The sequence below is a fragment of the Episyrphus balteatus genome, chromosome 1 (genome assembly GCF_945859705.1).
Source record: "Episyrphus balteatus chromosome 1, idEpiBalt1.1, whole genome shotgun sequence".
NCBI lineage: Eukaryota > Metazoa > Arthropoda > Insecta > Diptera > Syrphidae > Episyrphus > Episyrphus balteatus.
In genome coordinates this window covers 46,940,526-46,965,795 of record NC_079134.1, presented here as the reverse complement: position 1 = coordinate 46,965,795, position 25,270 = coordinate 46,940,526, and the positions used below count along the sequence as shown (strand labels likewise).

At 31.1% G+C, this 25,270-nt stretch overlaps 2 protein-coding genes across 2 annotated transcripts; one reads left to right on the top strand and one right to left on the bottom strand.

Moving 5' to 3' along the window:
• Positions 1-2,192: 2,192 nt before the first annotated feature.
• Positions 2,193-15,418, top strand: LOC129905526 (WD repeat-containing protein 75). The gene is made up of 12 exons (XM_055980998.1): positions 2,193-2,420; positions 2,490-2,870; positions 2,942-3,049; positions 3,125-3,260; positions 6,869-7,082; positions 7,154-7,350; positions 9,869-10,047; positions 10,121-11,120; positions 11,189-11,330; positions 11,396-11,556; positions 11,620-11,814; positions 15,008-15,418. The coding sequence occupies exons 1-12, from the start codon at positions 2,332-2,334 to the stop codon at positions 15,296-15,298; spliced, it is 3,093 nt and encodes a 1,030-aa protein (XP_055836973.1). The 5' UTR covers positions 2,193-2,331; the 3' UTR covers positions 15,299-15,418.
• A 77-nt stretch (positions 15,419-15,495) lies between these two features.
• LOC129919982 (uncharacterized) lies at positions 15,496-22,275 on the bottom strand. The gene is made up of 3 exons (XM_056001166.1): positions 22,100-22,275; positions 15,678-15,870; positions 15,496-15,618 (listed from the first exon to the last, which is right to left on the bottom strand). The coding sequence occupies exons 1-3, from the start codon at positions 22,273-22,275 to the stop codon at positions 15,496-15,498; spliced, it is 492 nt and encodes a 163-aa protein (XP_055857141.1).
• Between the last annotated feature and the right edge of the window lie 2,995 nt (positions 22,276-25,270).

Sequence of the window (25,270 nt, the reverse complement as noted above, 5' to 3'; positions counted from 1 at the left end):
GAAAATACACCCGAGAAATAACATAGTGTAGGCTGTTCGTATGGTCAAATATTGCATAAAAATATTTTTATTATATTTTTGGAACCCTCCATTTTTTTTTTTTATTTGCAAAAAACCATTTTTACAGACCATAAGATGTAATCTATCAATATTTCAGTCATTTTTCTAACAACTCTCAATATGTTATATGTTTTTGGAAAGAGGATTTCCAGACCTTTTGAATGATGTATATAAGTCTATTGTTTAAACAAATTAAGTGTAGGTTTTTATCCCACAAATCTTGAAAAAGTGATTTTTTTCCCAATTTTTTCAACTTTACCCAATTTTTTTTTGCAAAATAAAACAAACAAAAAGATAAAGTATGGTTATATTCTGAAAGAATATACGTTTAAGCAAAAATTGGCGTATTTTTTTTATTGAATTTGACCAAAACTGCGGAATCTATGCTATTTTTTCGTAAAGCCTGGTACGCTGCTCGCGCTAAATTTTAGCCAAGATAAAATTCCCATACAAGTTATCGATAATTTGTATGGGATCCATTTTAGCTCAGATAAAATTTTTCGATAATTTGTATGGGAGCTAAAATTTAGCGCGAGCAGCGTACCAGGCTTAAGTCTGGTACGCTGCTCGCGCTAAATTTTAGCTCCCATACAAATTATCGAAAATTTTTAGCCGAGATGAAATGGATCCCATACAAGTTATCAATAACTTGTATGGGAATTTTATCTCAGCTAAAATTTAGCGCGAGCAGCGTACCAGGCTTTAAATAGAAAATGTGGCTTTTCATGATGTGAATTGCAAGGTGCACAATGGGGTGTTCATTATTTTAAAATAATAAGAATTTCTATGCTCCTAGGATCTTATATGGTTGGAAATAAACTAAAAAAAATATTTTCCAAGTTTCAAGTCTCTAACTTAATTCTAACCCGTGCCGGAGTGAAAAAAATACAGCATGACCGTTTAAGCTGGTACTGTCATGTACAAAGACGAAACCCTGAGAACCCAGTTCAAAAGGCGATCGCTTACGACGTTCCAACGCAATCGCGAAGAAGAGGCAGGCCTAAGAACTCATGGAGAAGACAAATGCAACGACAACTGCATTCAGTTGGCCTTAGACATGGAACAATTCGAAATCGAGAAGCCTGCCGACGTTTCCTGAGGTCAACCCAGCGAACCCCACATGCGGAGCCGTAGTGTGAAGCAGTAGAGTGGGAGAGTTGTGACCCCATCCGAGATCATGACTATCGTCGATAATGGAGAAGAAGAAGAAGACATAAGGGAGTGAATCACTCCTTTTTCGTGCAATTTTGGAATCTGTTCACGAAGAATTTGACAATTGGAGTGATTTGACGTTTGCTTTGCATGTGTTTTAAATACGAAATAATGAATAAAATAATAACACAATCTTTTAAATTCACTTTTAGTGATTTTTTACAATACTTTATCTATTGAATTTTTTTTTGTAAATCATCATCATATAATAAAACGGCAAACACTTATTTTGTGGTACAAAATACGTGGCCCACAAAAACCGAAGGGGCATAAATTATATACGGAACGATTGGAAATTTTATCTAGATGTGCAGAATATATACTTTATTTATTTTTTTTTTTACAGAAATAGCTAAAAACAATAAATTAAAATTGAGGAAAAAAACAAAAACAAATGTGCTGAACCACGCCCTCTCCCTTCTGGAAGTGGAAACTTCTAAAAGCAAAGACGAGAACCTTCGAAAACATTCTCGAATTTCGAAAAAAAATTAAGTGTTGCATATTCTTAGTAGTAAATAAAGTGATTTATATAGTGTGCTTATTTGAGCATAAATAAAAGTTACAGTTGGCACTCGAATTTTGAGTGCGGGGTCGGCTAGTAAATATAATTTCCTTCACAAAAAAAAATTAAAACAACCACCCAACAATTTGACAAGCAGTCCATGAAGTCAAATGTAGAAGTATTGGTAATCACTCCGTCACTCCTTCAAAATTTTGGGAGTGAAGAATTCACTCCAAAAATTCACTCCTTTTTCAATTTTGGAATTTGAAATCACTCCTTTTGGAGTGATTATATAGCTAGGAGTGTCACTCCTTGAATTTTGGAAAACGACACTAGTAGGTACAAAGCCTAAATCCTAATCTTTTTCCACTAGAATCTGGAATGTTTATTGGAATAATCACAAAACGTCATGAATGTCAAACTTGTGTCGACCGTCTGTCAAGCAAAACGAAGCGCTATCGAGAGCACGTGTGGTATAAAAATTAACAAAATAAACGAGGAAAATTAGTTAATATTAAATATATTTAATTATTAAAAATAATTCCACAAAAAGAACAATGGACGAAAATCCAGATAAATTAAAACTGCAATATTTAGCTGGAGGTAGTTTAGTCAATCATGCACCAATCTTTTCTCCCGATAGCAGGTTTGCAAAATCAGTTTTTTTTCCTTAAACTTTTTTAAAATTTATAAATTTTTTTTTTAATATTTCTAGTCTTCTTTTTGTTGTGACTGACAAATGTATCCAAGCATATTCTACCAAGACTGGCCTCGTTACTCATGTCTTCGAAGGCACAAAAGATTCTCTCATTAGTTTAGAATATGATTTACTTGATGAGAATATTCTTGTGGCTTGTTCAAAATCTGGCGAAGTCATTCGTTGGAAATGGGTCAACGGACGTGTGCATAGTCGACTTCAACTAACATTTAGTGAAGTCGCTGAATATCAAACATTTAATTTGATGAATTTACATAAAAAAGGGGAATCGTCGTACGCATTTGTTACTTGCACCAGGCCAAAATATCCTGTTCAATGGTTTATTGTAAACACTGTGGATGGAAAGCTGCTAAAACCTAGAATGGAAATGATCTTAAAGTAAGTTTTAACTTAAATTAAATCAAGCTATTTAAAATATATAAATCATTTTGGATTTCTTTTAAAAAAAGACGTACGAAAGCTATTGTAGATGTGAGTAAGACATATTTCAAATATTTGGTCATTGCTCAGGGACCTTTTTTGTTTTTTGTCGATTATGAAAAATGGACATGGAGAAAGTAAGTTGAATTGAAAAAAAATTATATATTTTTCATGATTGCATCTAAGTTTTTTTCCTTTTTTTTTTATTCAAGATTATCAAATGAAATGAAAACACCAGTAAAAAGTGTAAAGACCCATCCAACTGAACTAATGGTAATGACGGGAGATGAAAAAGGAAAAATTATGCTTTGGAGAAACTTTTTCTTTGTCAACGATACCGTTAGAATGGTAAACAATTTTTTAAATCTTTATTGTATTAATCTTAAGCTATTTGTTATTATTATTATTGTTTGCATTCCTGTAGGGTGTTGTACGTGTACTTTGCTGTACACGTTTGTAGGTTTAAAATATTTTGATCGGCGTTATTATTTTTCCCATTCATATCGTAGGTATACTTGTTGCGAATCCATCGCGATGGAACAAATTCAACACTCTCGGATTTTAAAAATCCATGAAAATGCTCGTTGTCATAACTATCTCGCGTATCTGCTTCACCTGTGCGGTTCGCCGGGTTGAAAAAACGGCGGCAAGTTTCCTGGGTTTTAATTGTTTCCCTTTTGAGGCCTGGAGTTTTTGTAATTGCTAGTACCAGAAAGGTGTTCCCATGATCTCTCTGTTTAACACGGCAATACCAACTGAGTTTGAGGTGTTCTTTTTTCGAATATGTTAACATGTAGCATGTAGGCTAGGGTGCTTTTTTTTCGATTTTTTAATGGGACACCCCCGCATTATGTTCTACCATATAAGCTATCGTTCACTAATAGCTGTGTCTTATTTTCCTCGTGATCCAGATCAGATCATTGTTTTTATTAGCTTTACAACAAAAGTAGGATTTTGTTTTGTTATTGTTTCGCAAATAAATTCATGATCTGATCTGGATCACGATCAAAATAAAACACAGCTAATGTCACTATCATTTAAGTACATGATTTAAGTACAAAAAAAAAAAATGATCAATTTCAACCAATTTTTTTTAATGATTTATTATGGGAAAAACAATACAAAATAAGCTTAAAAATAAAATTATTTTTATTTATTTATTATTTATTAATACTATGTTTCCACCTACGCTAAATCTGAGATTTAGCTAAGTAGATTTAGAATAAACTTCGAGATTTATTTTAAATCTACTTCGCTAAATCTCAGATTTGGGTTCAGCTACCCTAAATCTAAGATTTTCACCTGCTTTCAATCCGAGATTTAGAATAAAACTCGAGATTTATGCTAAATCTACTTAGCTAAATCTCGGATTTAGGGTAGGTGGAAACGTAGGATAACAAGCACTTAAAAGTAACAAGCTAATACATAGTGTAAAGAGCCTAGCTGCGAGGACTATTAGCTCTGATTGTTTTACAATAAATTCAAATTTTATTATTTAGGTTTGATATGAGATTGTTTATAATTTCAATATTTGTATGATTTGGAGTTGTAAGTAATTATTGTTTTTTAAAAACTTTTTAGATGTTATGCAATTTTTTAAAAAATGTTCTAAATTTCAAGTTACGTTGCAGGTGATGCATATGGGCTGGGCAGGTTTTGTTTAGTGAAGAGGTGTTCGTGTGTGACGGCTGTACGTCCAAGCCGAAGTCGAATATAGTGTCTGATTTTATATTTTGGTAGATCCGGGTATTGAGGAATGAGGATATGTTTTGTTGCGGTTAATTTCCTTGTAGTGGTGATGGTATTGGCTCCAATCATTAAGCTGCTTCTTTCTTAGAGTTTTTTGTAAGAAGTTGTTAATGTCTTTTTTTGTAAAAATGTTGAAGGAGTAAACGGGTGCCTCTTTCGACGAACTGGCAGCTCGATCTGCTTTTTGGCTACCGCATATGCCAGTATGGCCGGGTACCCACATTAGTTTGATTTTATTTTGCAGTTTGAAAAGCTGATTTCTTATTTCGGTTACTAGTTCTGCATTGTTGTTTGGGTTTATAGTAGCTTTTAACACAGATATACTGTCAGAGCAGATTATAGTTCTACTACGATATTTAGCTGCTGTGTTGATTGTAATGGGTTTTGTTAGCTCCACCTGGAGCCTTCATTAAAGTTTTTCATATATTAAAAATTTACAACAAATACTGTTTTAGCTCCTCGTTGATTGTATGTAACTTGTTGAGCTCTTCCAGCAAAGCAACGCCACGCGCAGCTATGTTAATGTCATTGACAACTCATACAATTAAAGATGTCCATGCAGAAATTAAATGAATCATCTGTTTCACATGTTTCATGAAAAAATCATGTTGAGCTCTCGAATTCCGGAAGAACCTTAATGTATTACTTGACACAAAATCTTTTAAATTATTTGAAGAAATTACTTCGGGATCTACTATTATTTTTTTTGGGTGGATATTCAAATTCTTCAATATCTGAAATATTTGCCATTTTTTTGCTTTGTATGGTTGCTTACATTTTACAAAGCCGAAATGTACTATAAACGACCAAGAAACTTCTTCATTGCTGGTTTTGATACTGGAAGATTGAAAATTTTATACTTTTTTTTTTATCTTTTAGAAACTATGGCTCGTTTCGGGGGGCGTAAGGTGCTGAAAGTGATTCGAACTAATATTTCACGCATACGCCAACTGTGAATAGACAAATATCTAAAATTTCTGTCTCTTAATTTTTTCTTAGCTTTAACTGTCCTCTGAATAAATACGGTCAATAAATAGATTTTGCTTGGTGAAGTCCAGCAGGGGCACATAGTTTTTTGAACTACAGTTGCTTTTTATTTTAGTAATATCCAGAGAAAGTGCTGTGTATCGCTGACAGATAGACTTTTCTTCTCACCTTTTCCCAACAGCTTTTCTTTTTTTGGAATATTTAACCGCCTCACTAACTTCTTCCATTGTGACGTCAAATACTTCACTAAAGCTATTGGAAAGTATAGCCTTGGTAACTGTTCATTTAAAAGTCCGTATCGTCCTCCACAAGTATTTGGCCTTGAGCATTGTTAATGAAATCTCGTGAGCATTAATGTAGCTTTTGAATATCACCACCAACCGGGGTAGAAATTTCCCGTTGTCTTGCCGACCAATCCGTTCAAATCTCCGCCCATGAACCAAAACTCTTCCTTTTCCACCGCCTCACATCTAGTTTAGGGAGCATATATGCAGTGACAATATTACACAACTTTCTTTTAACAATTTAAGTGACATCAAACAGTCACTGGTTTTCGAAATGGTCAACACGCTGCCTGTTACATGGATGATTCCGATTCCGTTTTTACACTTTGTATCCAAGAAACGCGTTCTGCACCCAAGATATTTAATCGCCTTTTCATCATCTCTTAGAGCTCGAACCTTCGATCTGTCACACTACCAACTTTTCAATTCACAATTCTCAGATTTTGTCTTATTTGCGACATTACTTTGCTAGCCCCCGGAATCCGTTTAGCTCTGAGCTATGCTGTTCGGTCTTGGATCAGTACAACGCTTAACAATGGTAGTGGCTAAGAGGATAGTGTCATTTCATTGAGCGAGTACTTCCATTATGGAGCACTTCCCATTGTCTTAAACAACATTTTTGTAGAAATGGAAATCGTTGACAGAAATACCCTCAGTCCATATAAAAAGCCCCAACAAATTTCGTGTGCAACACTGCCTATTGCATTTTCATAGGTTTGACTATATTTAGGAAAGAATTGGTCCTTTTAAGTTATTTTATTTTCGAAGTAATAAAGCAAAAATTATAAAAATAATAATTTTTGGTGACTGTACTATTTTTGTAAATCAAATACATTGATGTGTGTTTTTCGTCCTCTTTTGTAGTTAGAAATTTTTTGAATAATTCTGCGTTGGGATTATGAATCTAATTAAAAAAATTATTTCAATATTTTTTAGACTCTTCTCCATTGGCATCATACTCAAATTACAAGTATAGTATTTTCTCCAACTGGATCATCAATTTTCAGCAGTGGACTTGAAGCTGTGTTAGTTAGATGGAATTTGAATGATTTTGAACAGCGTGACTATATACCCAGGGTGTCATCAGTTATTCTTCAAATTGCATTAGCCAGTGATAATTCAAAATTGGCTATATGTACAGCTGACAATGGTAAAACAAAAAAAAAAAAAACAAAAATTTTGCAAAAATCATGTATTCATTTAATTATTTTTTTTTTTCAGCCATACAAATTCTTGGTGTAGATTTTAAAACCCAATGTACCATACAGAATTTCACTTATACTTTTGATGACAAAACCAAAAAGGACAAATTTCCAATTGGCTTACGAATTAATCCTCGTCAAAGTACACTCGTATTGAATGGTAGATCTGGTCATCTACAATTTTATTCAGCTTATAAAAAGGAAATGCTTTACAATGTAAGTATAAAATTAGTGTTATTTTATTTTATTTTTAAATATCTTCGAATAGCCTCTAACAAATTATTTAGTATAAGCAAAACATTTATCTAAACATAATGCGCATTTTTTAAAGATTAGGAAGAATTTAAAATTCAAATACACTCCTTCTCAAATTTAACGCACATGCTATTTATTTTGCATAAAAGTCCTATTATTACCTTATGTCACAGTGACAAAGTTATTTTATCAAATAAGACAGGAGTGATCTTAAATTCAAGGTATGGAGTAAAATATTTATGGGGAAGATTTGGAGATAGAAGTCTGAAGTCTGTCACTGTCTGTTAACCCGCGAACCTTTTAGAGGTCATAAATTTTCATTTTGTAAAATCTACTTTACAACACCTACGGAGCTAGTGAGCTCTCGTTGACCTACGTTAAGTACCCAAAGATACTTGACTGATATCCTCGAATAGCATGCGGTTCCAATCAACCTTATATATGGTCCACAGTTTAGTCTGATGCACGATAATGCATGCTAGAGTGCTTTGAGAATATCTCCAAGATTCTAATATGCCAGATTTGGATTGACCACACAGAAATCCGGATTTGAATTCAATAGAACATATCTAGGAAATGTTGAAGATATGCATTCGCGACTGATATCCACCTCCAAGTCGTCTTGATCAACTGAAAACTGCAGTTAAAGAAGAGTTAAAACAAACACTTTTCGAGGAATGTCATATGCGGTAGAGGAGACAATATCTACCAAGTATTGAATAAAATTACTAGAAAGTACTGTCACTTGCTTCCATTTATTTTTTGTTTTTCTTGAAAAGCAAAAATTATTTTAATATCAGTTTTCAGACCTTAAATTAAATTTGGTTCATCTTTTTTTGGTTAATATGTTATGCTGTTGCAGTTTAGCATTTTTCTACTTGCTAAACAATAAGCAAACAAAACCAAAATACTTTTTATAGCCATTTAAAATAAAATACAGCGGTATTACTATAGTAGAAATAAATTGCACGACTGGGTTGCACGTTCTTGCTCTTATGGTAAAAGTTACTCTAGATGTTAAAACTTTTCATTGAACAATATTAAGGAAATTTATAATTTGATTATTTTAAAGAATTTCATAAGTATGTAATGTAAAAAAGAAAATATAATCTGTTTTTATAATTAATTAAACACAGTTTTAAGTGGTCTTTTAAATATCTTTTTCTTGTATAAAAAAGGAATTTTTAGAAAAAAATAAAATACACGACTGGGGTCGCACGTACTTGCTCTTATGATAAAAATTACTCTTTTTTATTAACAAAATTAGGGAAAATTTGATATTTTTAAGGAATTTCATAAGCAGTGAAAAAAATCTGTTTTTATAATTGAGTAAACACCGTTTTAAATGATCATTTACACAAAAACAAAGTACCTTTGACATTTGATTTCTTGAAAAAACAATTTTAAGAAAAAAAAATTCGAAATCGTTAGAGCTTTTTTTAAAATAATTTTTTAAATAGAAAATTTTCTAACATTTTTCAAAAAAAAAAATGTTGGTATGCGATTTTGAAGAAATTATTAATTTACACATAAAAACGAAATTTCAAAATTTTTCACCAACCCGTTTCCAAAAAAATTGATTTTTCAAAAATTTTTAAATATTTTTTTTTAATCCAAAAATGTGTTTCTTTTTAAATTTTCTAAAATTTTAATACATATTACCTTTAATCTTGTACGAGATATTCAGAAACCAAAAAAAAAAAATACGTTCTATGGAAGGTACCGTTAATAACGGCACAACAAGTATTTTTTTATTCCAAAAGTTGGCTATTATGTGTAATACTACACACAAACATTTAATCAAAATTGTTAGAGCTGTTAAAAAAAAAATGACTTCTATTTCCGTTATATGACAGGAACCGTTAGTTAGAAAATATTATTCAACACACAAAAACGAAGTTTCGATAAAATTAAAAAAATGATTTTTCAACAAAAATTTGAAATATTTTTTCAAAATTCAAAAATGTGTTTTTTGTAAATTTTGTGATATTTTTGTATAACGATTACCTTAACGCTTTTGTATACAAATATATTGAAATCGACTAGGTCGTTTACGAGAAATTCATATATAATGTATATTACTAGACACAAGAATTTTAATATAAAATTGTTAGAACCGTTTTTGAAAATAAGTAATTTGGCAAGGTTATATGGCAAGTACCGTTAGTTTTGGTTTAAAAAAAATTTCAATTTGTCCTCTAGGGAATCCTTCAAAACTGTTTACTAACAAGTTTGAAGAAAATCGCTCCAGTTTTTTAGGCTGTAGTTCGAGGTACATACAGACAGACAGAATTGCCGGACCCACTTTTTTGTCATTCTCGATCATCGTAATGTCCTGTCCGATTGTTATCTCGAGATCGATTTTTTTCCGAATGCTAAACTTGCCCAAAAGTGCCTTAATTTTGATCAGGAGTGTATATAATTATTAATTGCATATATAAGTAAGAATACATTAATTCATATTTTAACTTTCTTTCAGGTGGACATTGTAGGACAAAATCAAATTTGTTACGAAACTGAAAAGATCATGTACAACACACGTGTAACTCAAGTAGCACTTAACATTGATTGGATGGCAACTGCAGAAGTATTCAATGATGAAGAATATCTCCCTGAAGTTCGTCTTAAATTTTGGTACTTTGATGTTAAATCTATGAAGTAAGTTTACATAAATTAAGTTTTTATTATGCATTTGATACGATTTTTTTTTGTTTGTTGCATCCTCTTTCAGTTATCTTTTAAGAACAAATGTTGGTCTACCCCATGAAGGTGGCATTAGAGCTATTGAATTCTCAAATCCAAATCAAGTTGATAATCTTTTATGCGCGACTGTTGGTTTCGATAATATCATCAAAATATGGTCAATAGAATGCGCGTATGACAATATTACAATGGGAATTAAAATATGGTATTGCTCTGCACAGACTAGTTACAAGAACTTGCCAATTGAATCGATTGGATTCTCTGAAGATGGTTCACTGTTAGCAGCTGGGTTCGGAAACACTCTTTGTGTGTATAAAGCAGAGAATTTGAAATTACTAACTGCCCTCGTGCCGGGTGGAGGTTTTGATGGCTGTGTGCGTAAGGCACAAATTAGTGTTCCTAAAGTGAATAAAAATGGTTCCAAAAATGACTCGAACACCATGAGACAAAAAATTGTCCAATTATTTTCGAATATCTTGCGCACAAACGATGAGACTTTGCTGAAAGAAATCAAAAACTCTGTAAAGACAAGAAGAATTCAGGAAATTCAATCCATTGACAATTCACAAAAACAACTTTTGTATAAGAAAATTCGATCAATGAATCAATTGAATTTGTTCCAAAAGCTTTTGTTATACCAAAAGTTGGGAATTTCATTCCAAGTATCCGAGGAATGGCATTCAAAGATGGTCGATTATGTACAAGCAAATGTTCCCAGTGCTAATATGAGTAAAAATCTGGACAAACAAATTCCTTGTTTGAATTTAAAGACCCGTTTCAAAGCTAAATACATGATCAACAAATATGTGAAACGAAAACAGAATTATGATGAGAATATTGCCAATAAATTGGCTCCACTATTGAGTTTGATAAAGATAAGTAATAGCATGCCAACTAAGCCAGTTTTGACGAATGGCTTTGGTGGAGGACCTGAGGAGTCGAGTAGTAATTCGAAAGTTCTTCCTCCAATGCAATCTCCGCTTTTAATTAAAAAGATTCTGTTTTGCCATGGAGATTTTGCACATTTGGTAAGTTTGATTTATTTTGTTTTGTATTTTTATTTTGGAAAGATTGTAATGAAGAAATTTATTTATAGGTAATTGCGTGTACTGAAAACAGACTGCTCATATGGAATTTACTTAATCTTCGGCTACAGACTGTTTTGAAGCTATCAACAGAACAAATTGCAATCGATCCAAAAACTAATTTAGTTTCTGTCTTTACTAAGAATCAAGAATGTGAGTTCTTTTTTAAAAATTTATTTAATAGAGACAATTATATAATTATTTCCTATCTTCAACAGTGTATGTATTTTCACCAACCGACGCATTGACGTTATATTATAGACAGAATATGCCACGTGTTTTAGGAGCTGTGTGGCTTCCAAGGAATCATCCAAAATCACAAGCTTTTCTTGTTAATTGGCAATCTAGATCGATATTGTATTTCTTAACGGATAATAGTGTAAGTTATATTGTTTTGCGAAATGTTGCATCATGTTAACTTATTTAAAAATTTGTATTCCAGGAAATAATGTTTCTCGGAGAAGATGATGATGTTGAACAGAATCCGTTGACATTTGCAAATGAATCAAATGGTCCTGTTGCAAAATATACACCGTTTGGTACATTTGCAACAAATCAAATAAATAATACACAAAACAATCAAATCACTCGTAAAGCAGTGTCGATGGGTGTGCATGGGAAAGCTGCTGTTAAATCAGTAAGTATAGTTTAGTTTACAATCCTACTACTACCATCCCAATGACTGGTTGCTATTTTCAAAAACCTATTTTCAACGCTCCCTGTTGTTCCAAATGATAAAACGTTCTGTGTATAGAGATTTTTTTTAAATCGGTTTTAACTCAAAAATCGAATGGACCCGAATTTCGAAATATTGCCTTATAAACAAGTCTTACTCAAATCAAATTATTGAATAACTTTGGTTATACTAATTTAATTGCATTCCATGCAAATCTACCCGTAAAAGACCTTTTAACAAATATATTTTTCAAATTTTCCATGCAAATCTACCCGTAAAAGACCTTTTAACAAATATATTTTTCAAATAGCTGTGTTTTATTGGGAACTGAGTACTATGTTAGGTAAAATTTTAAACGGAAAACAACAACAAACGATTGCTAAAGATAAACAAAAATATTTGTGTGGTGTGGTTTACAGAGTTAATTTGTTGTAATAAGTTTTTGAACCTTCAAAAAAAAAAAAATCAATTGTTTGTTCTTGTATTTTGTGGAAAATGTTTACTGATGTTTCCTTTGTGACGTGAAGGAACAACAAACATAAGATCTAAAAGGTTACTCAGTGGAGTAAAGGAAAACATAAGTTCAAGTCTATCAAAAATTGCCTTTTTTTTTATCCCTGTGTAATAATTTTAATTTAATGCGGTTAAAATTCATAGTTAATAAGCGCATTAGGGTGGGTCAAAAAAATCGAAATTCTTTTTTTTGAATTGGTACTCCGAAAAATCGATTGCTAGACCCCTCTAGAATATACACACCAAATATGAGCTCTTTATATTAATGGGAAGGTCCTCCGCTTTGCAATTTTCCATTTTTACATCAAGCTTCTACTAAAAAAAAATAATTTTTTTATTAATTGACTTTTTAGCAAATTTCTTTTCATATTCTTGTAGGAAATTGAACGCTCTACAAAAAAGGCTTTATACACTTTTTTCGTTTATCTAACCGTTGAATAGATATTTGAGGTCCAAAAATCGAGAAAATCTTTAAAAATTCGTTTTTTGTTCTTAATTTTGTAACAAATTGAAAAATTATAATGATCAAACGCGCAAGACATATTCTTGTTGAAAATTGATTGCTCCACAAAAAAGGTCTTATTAACTTTTTTCATTAATCTAACCGTTCTAAAGATATTCGAGGTCAAAGTTTAAAAAAAATATAAAAATATTTTATATTTTTAAAAAATTTCTAATTCACTGAAACCTCATTATTTTCAAATTAGCAAGATATATTCTTGAAGGGGCTTAAACGTTCTACAAAAAATTCCTTGGAATGAAATTGATTGCTTTAACCGTTTAGAAGATATTCGTATCCAAACCAATGCTCACTGATTTCAATAGTTTTCTTATGACCCGTATGCATTGCGATTTGGATACGAATATCTTCTAAACGGTTAAAGCAATCAATTTCATTCCAAGGAATTTTTTGTAGAACGTTTAAGCCCCTTCAAGAATATATCTTGCTAATTTGAAAATAATGAGGTTTGAGTGAATTAGAAATTTTTTAAAAATATAAAATATTTTTATATTTTTTTTAAACTTTGACCTCGAATATCTTTAGAATGGTTAGATTAATGAAAAAAGTTAATAGGACCTTTTTTGTGGAGCAATCAATTTTCAACAAGAATATGTCTTGCGCGTTTGATCATTATAATTTTTCAATTTGTTACAAAATTAAGAACAAAAAACGAATTTTTAAAGATTTTCTCGATTTTTGGACCTCAAATATCTATTCAACGGTTAGATAAAAGAAAAAAGTGTATAAGGCCTTTTTTGTAGAGCGTTCAATTTCCTACAAGAATATGAAAAGAAATTTGCTAAAAAGTCAATTAATAAAAAAATTATTTTTTTTATTAGAAGCTTGATGTAAAAATGGAAAATTGCAAAGCGGAGGACCTTCACATTAATATAAAGAGCTCATATTTGGTGTGTATATTCTAGAGGGGTCTAGCAATCGATTTTTCGGAGTACCAAATCAAAAAAAAAAATTTCGATTTTTTTGACCCACCCTAAAGCGCATCATCCATACGTGTTTTATTTATTGAAGTCCTAACCTATCAGGAATTCAACCTCAAACGAATTTGCAGCTCTATCCGACTCCGTCTAAAGGATTGTTTTCCTATATCTTTACACTATAATTGTCATTAAGAGCGGTTTCAATGAACACAATTCTTCGTGGCTTCGCTATTCTGAGGAAGGTATGGTCAGATTTTCGCTAGTTAAAACCCCTAACTTAGCTTGTTCATTCGAATTTTGGATGTTAATAGTCGATAATTGTCACATCTGGGCAGGTGCTCCAATAAGGGATTTGAGTTTCTTGGAAAGAATACTGGCGCTTCTAAGAATGCTCATCAGTTATAAGTTTTCCTGTAGGACCAACTTCGGACGTACCGTCAGGTACAGAGATTCTTTTTTTAGTCGTACCACACGAATGTAGAATATATCACCCGCCTCTGTTTATCTCTCCCATTTTAATGCCCAGAACTTCAAAACTAATGTGCATTGGTTTCTCCTTTTAAAAACCTCCCTATTTTCCTGAAGCTCGCACTGTGTATTAAGAGTAGCCCAATGCGTTTAATGCGCGTAGAATATAAAAAACGTAAATTTATTTTCCTTAGATGCTTTATTGGGACCACTAAAATGAATAAGTCGGTAGCCTTTATCTGCTGTTTCCAAATAGTGAAATTAACATGTTTTCCTCCCAGACTTTGCTGGGGCAATAGTTTTCTGAGCCATTAGCTTTTTTTTTCCACTCAATTATTTTTTTTTTTACATTTTTGAACCTCTATGAGTGCTTTTAAATAAAATAAATGAAAGATAATATCTGTTTTTTTGAGCTACAACTCCAAACCTTTGTTATTATTGAACTTCACATATCGAAAGTTTAAAGATATAGGGCGTATTCATAGACACTGTATAAGCTGCTTTTAGGAAAAACTCGAGTTTACTCCATTTGAATTGCATTGGATGAAGTCCAGTTTTATATAAACAAGAACTATGAATTTGCCCATACTCACGTCAATGATGCGTAGAAAAAGAAATGGTAAAATATGGGTTCAATATATTAACCCAATCACCTAACCAATCACACCTAACCCTTTGAAAAATACATTAACATAAATTTTAATCCTTTTATTTCATTCTTTTTTTTTTTCAGTTTTTAGAAATGTCCTCGCATACGATGGCTCCATTAAGTTTATTGTGCAATGATTTCTTGAAATCAGTTATTGAATTAAATTTACCATCTGAAGATAAGCAATCGAAAGAAACTAAGAGTAAAACATTAAATGGTCACATTGATTCGAGTGACGACGAAGAAGACCTTTTGGGACATCGGACTTTAATCGAGAAAGCAGGTATCACTACAAAACCCGCAACGGAAAGCAAAGCACTAAGTGAAGACTATTTACAAAAAATTGCTGCTGAAACGATAGAAATTGAGTTTTAATGTTTAAACGCTATTTATAGTTAAAAGATGTGTAGTTGAGGTTGACTGGAAGAGAAGTGTACAAAACGTTATTTTTCTTTGTATAAAATAATAATAAATATTTTTTTTTAATAAACAAAATGGATTATTTTATTTCTTATAAACTTACAAAACTATCAAAAATTCAGTGCTTAAGAGATATTATTATTATTTAAATTTTAAACCAATCTTTGATAACGTAAACTTCGTTTTTGTTGTCTACTCCGTGGGATCAGTCCAGCGTGCGATAGAACAGAATAGATTTGAGAACGTGGAATCTTTTCAGCTTGTCTTTCGTACACCTAAGAAAAATTATATTGAGTAATGTGTTGAAATAAGCCAAATTTTTTTTTTGATTTACCAATTCTTCTCCAGGTCCTAACCAACTGGATTGTTTAAGTGCAGCATTTATTCTTGCTGTTTTATAAAATGGATTCTTGAAATCGTTTGATAATGTTTGTTCGTAGGCATCATTTTGTAAAACAGCCTTGTGTTGAATTTGTGCCAAAGTAGCCACGATTAAAATGCAAAATTGTAGTAAACATTTGAATAACCTGAAAAAAAGAAAATTGCAAGTAGTTTTTTTTTTATTTATGTACAAAATAAATATGAATACTGACCACCTGAACTTAATTTCTGAATTTTCAGAGGCTCTAGTTTATCAAAACCAAATGGGCGCATTCACAAACCTAGGTGCTACGTAGTCGAGTTTTAACTAGCTTTTGGAATGCGAATTTGCACTACAAAGCTAGGTGACAGATGCAATAAAAAAAAAATGTGTTTTCAGTGGTTTAAATGGCTTTTTTTCTTTGAAATTCCTTAATTTCCTGATTTATATTCACATACTAACAATTTATTTTATTTTATATGCTTTTTTCATCAATTCCACCAAATTTTAAATTCAAATAGAATTTGTTTCCATCAAACAGCTGACTGAGAAATGTCAGCTAGTTTTTAAGCTGAAAATTTTTCACCTACGTCGGAGGGGAAATTTCAACTAATTTCTTAGCTATTTTCAGCCAATCAGAACGAGTCGCTACGTAGCACCTAGGTTTGTGAATGCGCCCAATGTCACTTAACTTTTATGACATCGGACCCATTAAAGCCTCTAAAAATTCAGAACATAACTTCAGTTGGCCCGTGTTGAACCCCGCCAGTGTAAAACCGAGTTTTGAAGCTTGGTAAAACTTTGTGTTAAACTCGCCCGATGCATGAAAAACCGCGAAATGTTCGTAGTTTTTTGTTCAGTTTTGAGCTTATAAAATCTTAAAGTAGCTTCTATAAGAAATGAAAAAAAAAAAAAACTTTTTCCCTGCACATGATACAAACTTATTATACTCAACCATACAAAAAAACTAATGCATTCATGATGAAATTTCACCAATTAGACGAAAAAGCCCATTATCCTTTTACTAATTTGTATATTTATAAATTTAGACATTCTTAAAATTTTCATATCCCATTGACTTTTTTCGAAAAAAAAGACCCAAATCACACTTGGATTTTTTCTTTCTTATCTTTTTTAATTTTTTTACGTATTTGAAAAAAAGTTTTGCCCGGCTATCTACGGGCGGAATTCAGAGTCGTCACTCAAGTAAATTTTTTTCTCAAGCACAAGTCTGAGATGAGTTTTCTGAGTGTTTGCTTACGCATTTACTTCAAAATTTCCTCAGTTTGTATTCATGAGCTAAAATCAAAGAAACACTTGGGTTTTCTCAACGTAACGAGTAGCTTAAGTGGGCCAAACGCGAGAGCAAATGTTCACTTGAGTTAAATTTTTACTTGAGTGACGACTCTGTAAAAGTAAAAATGGAAATTACTTCACGTGAACAATATCCCACTCGATAAAACGTGATTTCACTTTTTATCCTTATTGTGTATTCCGGGCGAAAAGTTGTTCATTTTCGAAAAAAAATCTCCTTTATCTGAATTTTTGCTGCTCAGGCGAAATGCGAGCTAAAACCCAAGTACGCAGATGAAGCGAAACGAAAAATTTGTAAGTCTCCAAAGTAGGCTTGTGTAGTTCGCGAACGAACTAGTTCAATGAACTAGTTCATCTTGGTGAACTAGTGAACTTAGTTCACTTACTTAGTTCAATTTAGTTCGCGAATAGCGAAAAAGATTTTTTGTCAACAAACTGAACAGCAACAGCTTGCGCTCACCTTACATTATCTTTTTTTTATATATTTTTTTGGTGAAAGGAAGTCCCATTTGTATAGGGAATTTTCTCCCTTTCTTTTACGACGACAGCGCCCTTTTAACCCGACAGACGTTTAAAGAAACCAAAGTGCATATGAAATTGCATCCAGTTCTTTGTTGAGCGAAATCATTTCTTCTGCTCTACCTCAAGATTTAGATGTAAAACAAAAGGTCGCTTGTGCCAGTATCAGCGTTTCTTCTTCAAGCACCACTTTTTCTTATTTCTGAGCAAGAACAAAAAAAAGTATCATTTTGGTCCTTGCATTACTATGATTTCGATATAATGAAAGCAAAACGTACTTCTTCTAGACTTTCGTCAGGTACTAGAAAGCTCGAAAAGTATATGAACGAAATTAAGAATTTTTATAGAAAATAAAATATGTACATATCTGTTATTCTAAGGTTGTATTATTTGTTTTATTATGTAGAATGCGTCAATTTTACATAAATTTGGATACAGTTTGTACAAACTAATTTTGTTTTTTAATTCTAACAAAATCGGAGTGATTAAAATAAATTGAACTAAAATGAACTAGTTCAGAACTAGTTCAGTAGCGTGATTTGAACTAAAATGATCGATCACTCAAATGAACTAAAGTGCCCAACTCTACTCCAAAGTCAAGAGCAAACATGTTACGGATAAACTACCATCGAGTATTATGTGAAAGTCAAAATAATAAAAATACAAATAAAAAAATTTAAGACAAAATATCAGAAAATAAGTTTTAAAACAAACAAACTTTGATTTCGTTCAAGATTTCTTTGTGCTATATGTGCGACTGGAAAACTTTGTTTGGGTTCAGCTGCGCACTAGGCTTAATAGGTGAAATGCGATCTAACAAGTATTTTTAAACTGAAATTTGTTAAGCGAACAACTAACCACTTTAGCGGAAATTGTTATTTTAATTCGTAGGCCAGTCATTATATACATTTGGAAATGCAAAATGACCGAGAAAGCTAAATTTTGGATATGTTGTAGACGATGCTTAAAAAATCTTAACTTGAAGTTTTCGACCAAGATTTCCTATGAGCTTTTTCCGCCTTTTTGAAAAAAAGGATAAAATTGGTTTTTTGACAAAGTATATCAAAATCAAAACTGTAAGTGTTGCCGTTGTTTTTTAATAATTTTTTTTTATTTTAAGTATTTTTTTTAGAAAATTGCCCCTCCCGCCAAAACGGGGGTACATAGACCTTCCCTCTAATAGTAAACAATGATTGTATTTAACCTCTCTACAAAATCTCATTATCAGTTTTTGGTGCTTAAGTTATCGTACTTTCCCCTCAAATGTTTCTGTTTTACTTGAGTAAAACTAAAACTGCGAAAAAAAGATAGATTCAAATGGCCATACTTCGGTTAATTTTCAATAAAAAAATTTAGTGAGCACAGCATTTTGAAGGAAATTTAATCTTCTTTTTTTCTTTGGAGCAATGTTTATGTCTATCTCAACCCAAAAAAAATGTACAACTAAAAAAGCAAAAAAACTCAAAAAATCGATTTTTTTGATATTTTTTTTATGATTGTTTCAACTATTTTGGTATGGAAATTTTTTTTTTCAATTTTTAAAAAACATTATTCTAATAGGAAATTCAATTCTCTACAAAAAGTTTTGAGAGCAATATATTAAAATTTTGCTCGATTTACGAGATATATTGAAAAAACCAAAAAGGGGGCTTTTACACCCCTATCTTCAGGTTCCACCCTCTCATTTAATAGCACTCCGCGGTTTTATGTTCTTTTATAACCCATTGATTGATTTCTGCAATAAAAACCCGTGAACGTCTTAGTTCCTTATTGCCCTGTTATTTTCGACATAATCAATAGCCCAATTGTAGAATTGCAACATATAGAAAAAATTGTAATAATGAACATTGAAAACGTGTAAACATATTTCATATTTGAGGGAGTAAATGATTCTGTTAAATTGCAAGTTCTTGATAAAAAATTGTAGATACCTTCCTAAATTCCTCAATTATTTAAAACAAAACTATCCAATATCTATGAATGTACACTTCCACATGATATATGCATATGCTTGCAATTTAATTGTTGCGGAAATCAATAAGAAACAAAAAAAAAACCAAAACTTGCATGCAACTTATTATGCAATGCAAAAAAAAATGTAGGTGCGACAGGTTTTTTAACATGTCTCCGTAACGATTTCGGTCTGTACCTGACACTCGATTTACGAGTATTGTATGGTTATCCTGAATTTCAGATGAAAACACATGCGACTGCATATTAACTGAATTGGTACTACATATATTTATTTAGTTTTTTTTTTTCCTGCCACAAATGGAAATATAGATCAGGCTGATTTTGAGTCACAAGAGATTGACCCGCATTTTACTTGTGTTACATATTCATACATACACACGGAGAAAAATAGTACCTACTTCCTACCTAAAATCAATAAGATTCCCTTATGTGGTGCTTGACCAGGAAATCTTATTTAAATAATTAAATTATTATATTTATTTTATAAGAAGAATCTTCTTAAAATTTTAGGAAGAAGTTCTTATAATTTTTAACTTGGAACTAGAACAAAAATTGTGACCAATATTTGTATAGTAAGTAAGTTCTTGTGCATACCGAAAAATTAGACACTTAGAATCAAATTTACCTTTTTAAAATAATGAGATTTCTTTTAAAAATTAATAGATATAATCCGTTTAAACTGTTAGAATCAAAGTAAACTAATGTCGTTTTCTATTGACGAATCTCAGAATGATATCTGTGAATTTGACAGCTGAAAGGGGGGGTGAAGAGGGGAAATAGTGGACAAATCTCAGATTTCATGATCTATTTGCGTCTTGAGATTCAAAAAAATGACAAAAAAATGAATCTGAGATTCAAGAATCTGATTCTGGATTTTTATCAAGATTCACGCATACAAACACACCCACTTTCACACACACTCCTCTGCTTGACATTTGTCTGAACATTTGTTGTTGTTTTATTTTTTTTATACGCACAGATTTCACACACAATTACAAAACTAGATTTCATATTCTATTTGCAGTGGAAAATCTGAGAATTTTACACAAAAATCTCAAAAGTCAATAGAAAACGACATTAGTATTTTTCTTGTAAGAATTTTCTTCTTAAAAAAATTCTCTTTAATTTTATGTACATTCATATTCATATATTTTATGTACATTATGTACATTTTGCATTAACTACGTGAAATTGTACTTATCAGCTTCTTAGCTGAAGTGGAACTGGGCGCTCAACAAGTCTTATTAGGATATCATCAGAAATGATAGATATTTCAAAGCTGATGAGCGCCCTCTTCCCATGAATTAAGAGGGCCTAAACTTTGAGCATATTATGTAGGTATTGATGTGTCCAACAAAATAAAAGATGGGGCACTAATGATTTATATATTTTTTTTTTTTTGCCATGTAACGTGGACCATACTTCACCCGATTAAACAAAAATAAAAGAATTCTTTTCTTTTGGCATACATTTTGCATCGTTGTTTAGGTGCAGAAATTAAGAAAATTTGCTAGCTTACTTTAAGATGGCAGTCTTTTTGGCAAAAAAAAACCTAAAGAATGCAGTTTTATTTTAAAGTCTTCAGTTCGATCTCCGGCAACCGGCAAGATCGTAGTTCCCAGGCAAGAAAATTAACGCGATTCTTTATGATACTAACACTTAACATAATTAATTAATTTGATTTGGTTATTTTATTTATTTAATTTTAATAATAGGTTTTAACAAGGTTTTCAACCTTTATTTTCAATTGGTCTTACAATAACCGATTTTAAAATTATGCTGTATGGAATCCATCACAAAATCACTTAAATGTCAACATGGAGGTACTTATTCGCATAGTTTATTTTAACATTTGTTGTGTCTAACGGCGAGGCGGCTAACAATTTTAAGCAGACAAGATTTCTCTATAATAATTAGTCTGTTTAATCAAAGCTGAATTCATTGCCAAGAGTTGCTGGAAAATTTTAATTAAGCAATTACATTACCACTCACGTTTAAACACAATGGTTAAACATCAAGTTTATAATGATATTATTTTAAACTATTTAATAGAATATTATAAACATTGGACATTAAAAATAACATCATCATCAGAGAATATTTGGTTAAGGAAGCTTCGTAGTGTAAACAGCCTTTTATAAAAATTCGAGACCACTTTCTTCTACATTCTAAACTGTCCGAAACTATAAAATCTTGCTTCTCAAAATTAAAAATTTTAAAATTAATTTTACAGATTTTTTTTTTTTTTTTTATAACTAATACCTTTATCAACAACAAAAAAGGACAGTGCAAAACATTAATTTCAAAACAACGTAATTTCAAACTTATGATCAAAAAACTTAAGATAATCTTCACAGTTCTTAAGAAAAAAAAAAACAGTGGATGATTTCAAATTTGCAACACAATTTATTCACTTTCAATTTCAATTGCACTTACATTTTAAAACGATATGTTCTCTTATTTTTCTAAACAAACAAAAACTAAAGGTACAAATTGAATATTTGCAACAATCTTTATACGCACTTTATGTTATACTGGTTAATTGTTGACTGTCTTTGCATTCATGCGGTTACTCTTTTCTTACCAACTGAATTTGGACAGTGGACACAATTATTATTATACTTTCAACAACCTTAACCCCACTCAGGTTTGTTTTCATAACCATATTGCCATAGTCTGTCTGATGGGGGCCAGTCTGATGGGCTGCGGCTGGGGTTTTTGGAGTTCGTATGTAAGTGGCCAAAACAGGCCTTGGCTTGGCCATACGTTAAATTATATTATTGTCTTTCCTGTTTATGAATGCATATTGTAGTAAGCTCTTCGTTTTGTGCACATCAAGTTGTTATTTTTATGTAAAACTTAAATTACCAGTAGCTGGCTTTTTACATCAACAATTAAGTTTTTTTTTTTAATTTAGGTAATGTAAGAAGAATATGATATATTTTATTCTCACGTTATAAGGTGTTTATTCTGTGGTACTAAAAGATAACTTTTAATAATTCAGTTCCATAAATGAAATGATAGTTTTCTTATTTTGATTCAAGAAAGAGTTATGCACTTCGTTATTAACTATTTTTAAATACAATTTTTGAAAAGTATTAAGGGGTTATATCTAGTTGTGAGTGCAAAAAAAACCTTCTTATTTGTGGATTTTTCGTGAAGAGGCATTTGATTATATAAACATAAACAATACATATCCATATAGCAAATTTAATGTATTAAAAGAATTCGCTGTGTATTTAAAAAAATATTTGGTTCCGTTATTTTTGTAGTAGATTTCCTACCCGACCTAAAAAAAAAGGTGCCTGGCGGTGAGCAAAATTTCTCCGAAACGGCTGGAGTAATCGGCTTGAAATTTTTACACAATTTTCTTAGATACTTTTTTCAGGTAATGAACGAAGGAAAAAGGTTTTTGACAATAATTCGATTTTTTAAGCCACTTTAAAGTGTAAATTTTCGTGAAAAAAAAACTATTTTTTTTTCTTTGGGAAGATTTTGTCAAAAATCCAAATTTTGACTTTTCCTTCGTTTATTACCTGCATTCGTCTATCCTGAAAATGAATCTTTTGGTTTTTTTAATTTTTAGTGACTTGGATCAGAGATATCTTGCTCACCGCAAGACACCTTTTTTTTGGAGGTCGTCTAGGAGATCTACTACAAAAATAACGGAACCCAATAGTTTTTTAAATACACAGCGAATTATTTTAATACATTAAATTTGCTATATGGATATGTATTCTTTATGTTTATATAATCAAATGCCTCTTCACAAAAAATCCACAAAAAAGAAGGTTTTTTTGCACTTACAACTAGATACAACCCCTTAAAACAATAATCATTTTTATCAAAAAAAAAAAAAACAAAACCGACTTCCATGGATCAAAACTGGGGTTTATGGTTTTTCTCATAGTTTCTATAGCCTTAACTGGACGAAATTGAAATGGGACCACACTGCAGGCACCAGCCAATACAAAAAGAATTATCAAAATTGGTTCATTGTCTAAAGTTATGAACAGGGCAATGAAAATATGCATTAAAAAACCACATTAAAAACCAAAAAATTAACTGAACTCCGTCAAAATTTAAACAAAATAACAATATAAATAGAAAACATAAAATCTTATACATAGAACAAAACACACAAAACATTAGATGTAAATTACATATTATGTACATGCAAACAAACCATAAGAATACATTTTTTTGGTATACACCACAAAATATTTCCTGAAATTTTTAATGATAAAATTCTGCCTATTTTGCCTGACATGGCTTTTGAACATGGAAAATGATTGTTCAAATTCAGTCGGTGTCATTGGAGCATTTTTGAACGCAAGTATCTCCCTACCCGAAAAGTTTACCAAAACCTCTTCATCGTCAGGTTTTGACGAAACGATTTTCCAGCATTGTTTTACATTTTTACTTGCGATATAGGTACTATAGGGCAAGTTTAGGATTCGTAAAAAAAATCGAACTCGAGATAACAATTTTACATGACATTACGATGATGGAGAATGCCAAAAAAGTGGGTCCGGCAATTCTGTCTGTCTGTCTGTCTGTCTGTCTGTCTGTCTGTCTGTCTGTCTGTCTGTCTGTCTGTCTGTCTGTCTGTGTGTCTGTCTCTATCTGGAGCTGCAGCCTAAACGAGTGAAGTGATTTTCTTCAAACTTGGTAGTTAGCAGTTTTTGGTGATTCCCTAGAGGGGAAATTGAAATTTTTTTTTTATGACCAAAACTAACGGTACCTGCCATATAACGGAAATAGAAAATGTAACTTTTTTCAAAAACGGCTCTAACGATTTTGATTAAAATTTTTGTTTTTTTATTTTTAAATAAAAAAAATATTTTTTGTACCGTTATTAACGGTACCTGTCATAGAACGGTTTTTTTCGTTTCTGAATATCTTGTACAAAATTAACCCGATTTTAATGAAAATTTTTATACAAAAGTGTGTAAGTAAAGATAATATTAAAATTTTAGAAAATTTTCAAAAAACGCATTTTTGGTTTTTTAAAAAATATTTCAAAATTTTTTTTTGAAAAATCAATTTTTTGAAAACGGATCAATAAAAAATTTTGAAATTTAGTTTTTATGTGTAAATTAATTATTTCTTCAAAATGGCATACCAACTTTTTTTTTGAAAAATGTTAAAAAAATTTTATATATAAAAAATTATTTTTTTAAAAAACGGCTCCTACAATTTTCAAAATTTTTTTTCTAAAAATACCTTTTTATACGAGAAATAAAATGGCATATTTGTTTTTTTTTTTAAGATATTTTAAAACGGAGTTTTATTAATTATAAAAACAGATTTAATTTTTTTATACTACTTATGAAATTTCTTCAAAATATCAAATTTTAAATTTCTTGAATAAAAAGCTTTAACATTATAGTTACTTTAAGCATAAGAGCAAGTACGTGCGACCCCAGTCGTGCAATTTATTTTTTAAGTTTTTGAAGTGAAAACTTCTTTAGTGTCGTAGTGATTTGAAACAAGATGTAACGAAAAAGCAACAGGAAAAATGCATTGATCATAACTTTTTTGTTTTAATGGATAGATGAATGAAATTTATACAGTAGATAGGTAATTAAATAAATTATAATTGTGAAAAATTTCAATTAATTTTATATTCAAAATTCTGAGATAACGGAGAAAAGATGTTCTTTTTTTAAACACGTTATTTCTTTTGATCTAGAGTACATAACAAATTTATTTAATACGCATGCTGATAATATTAACTTTCATTTGATATATCACAC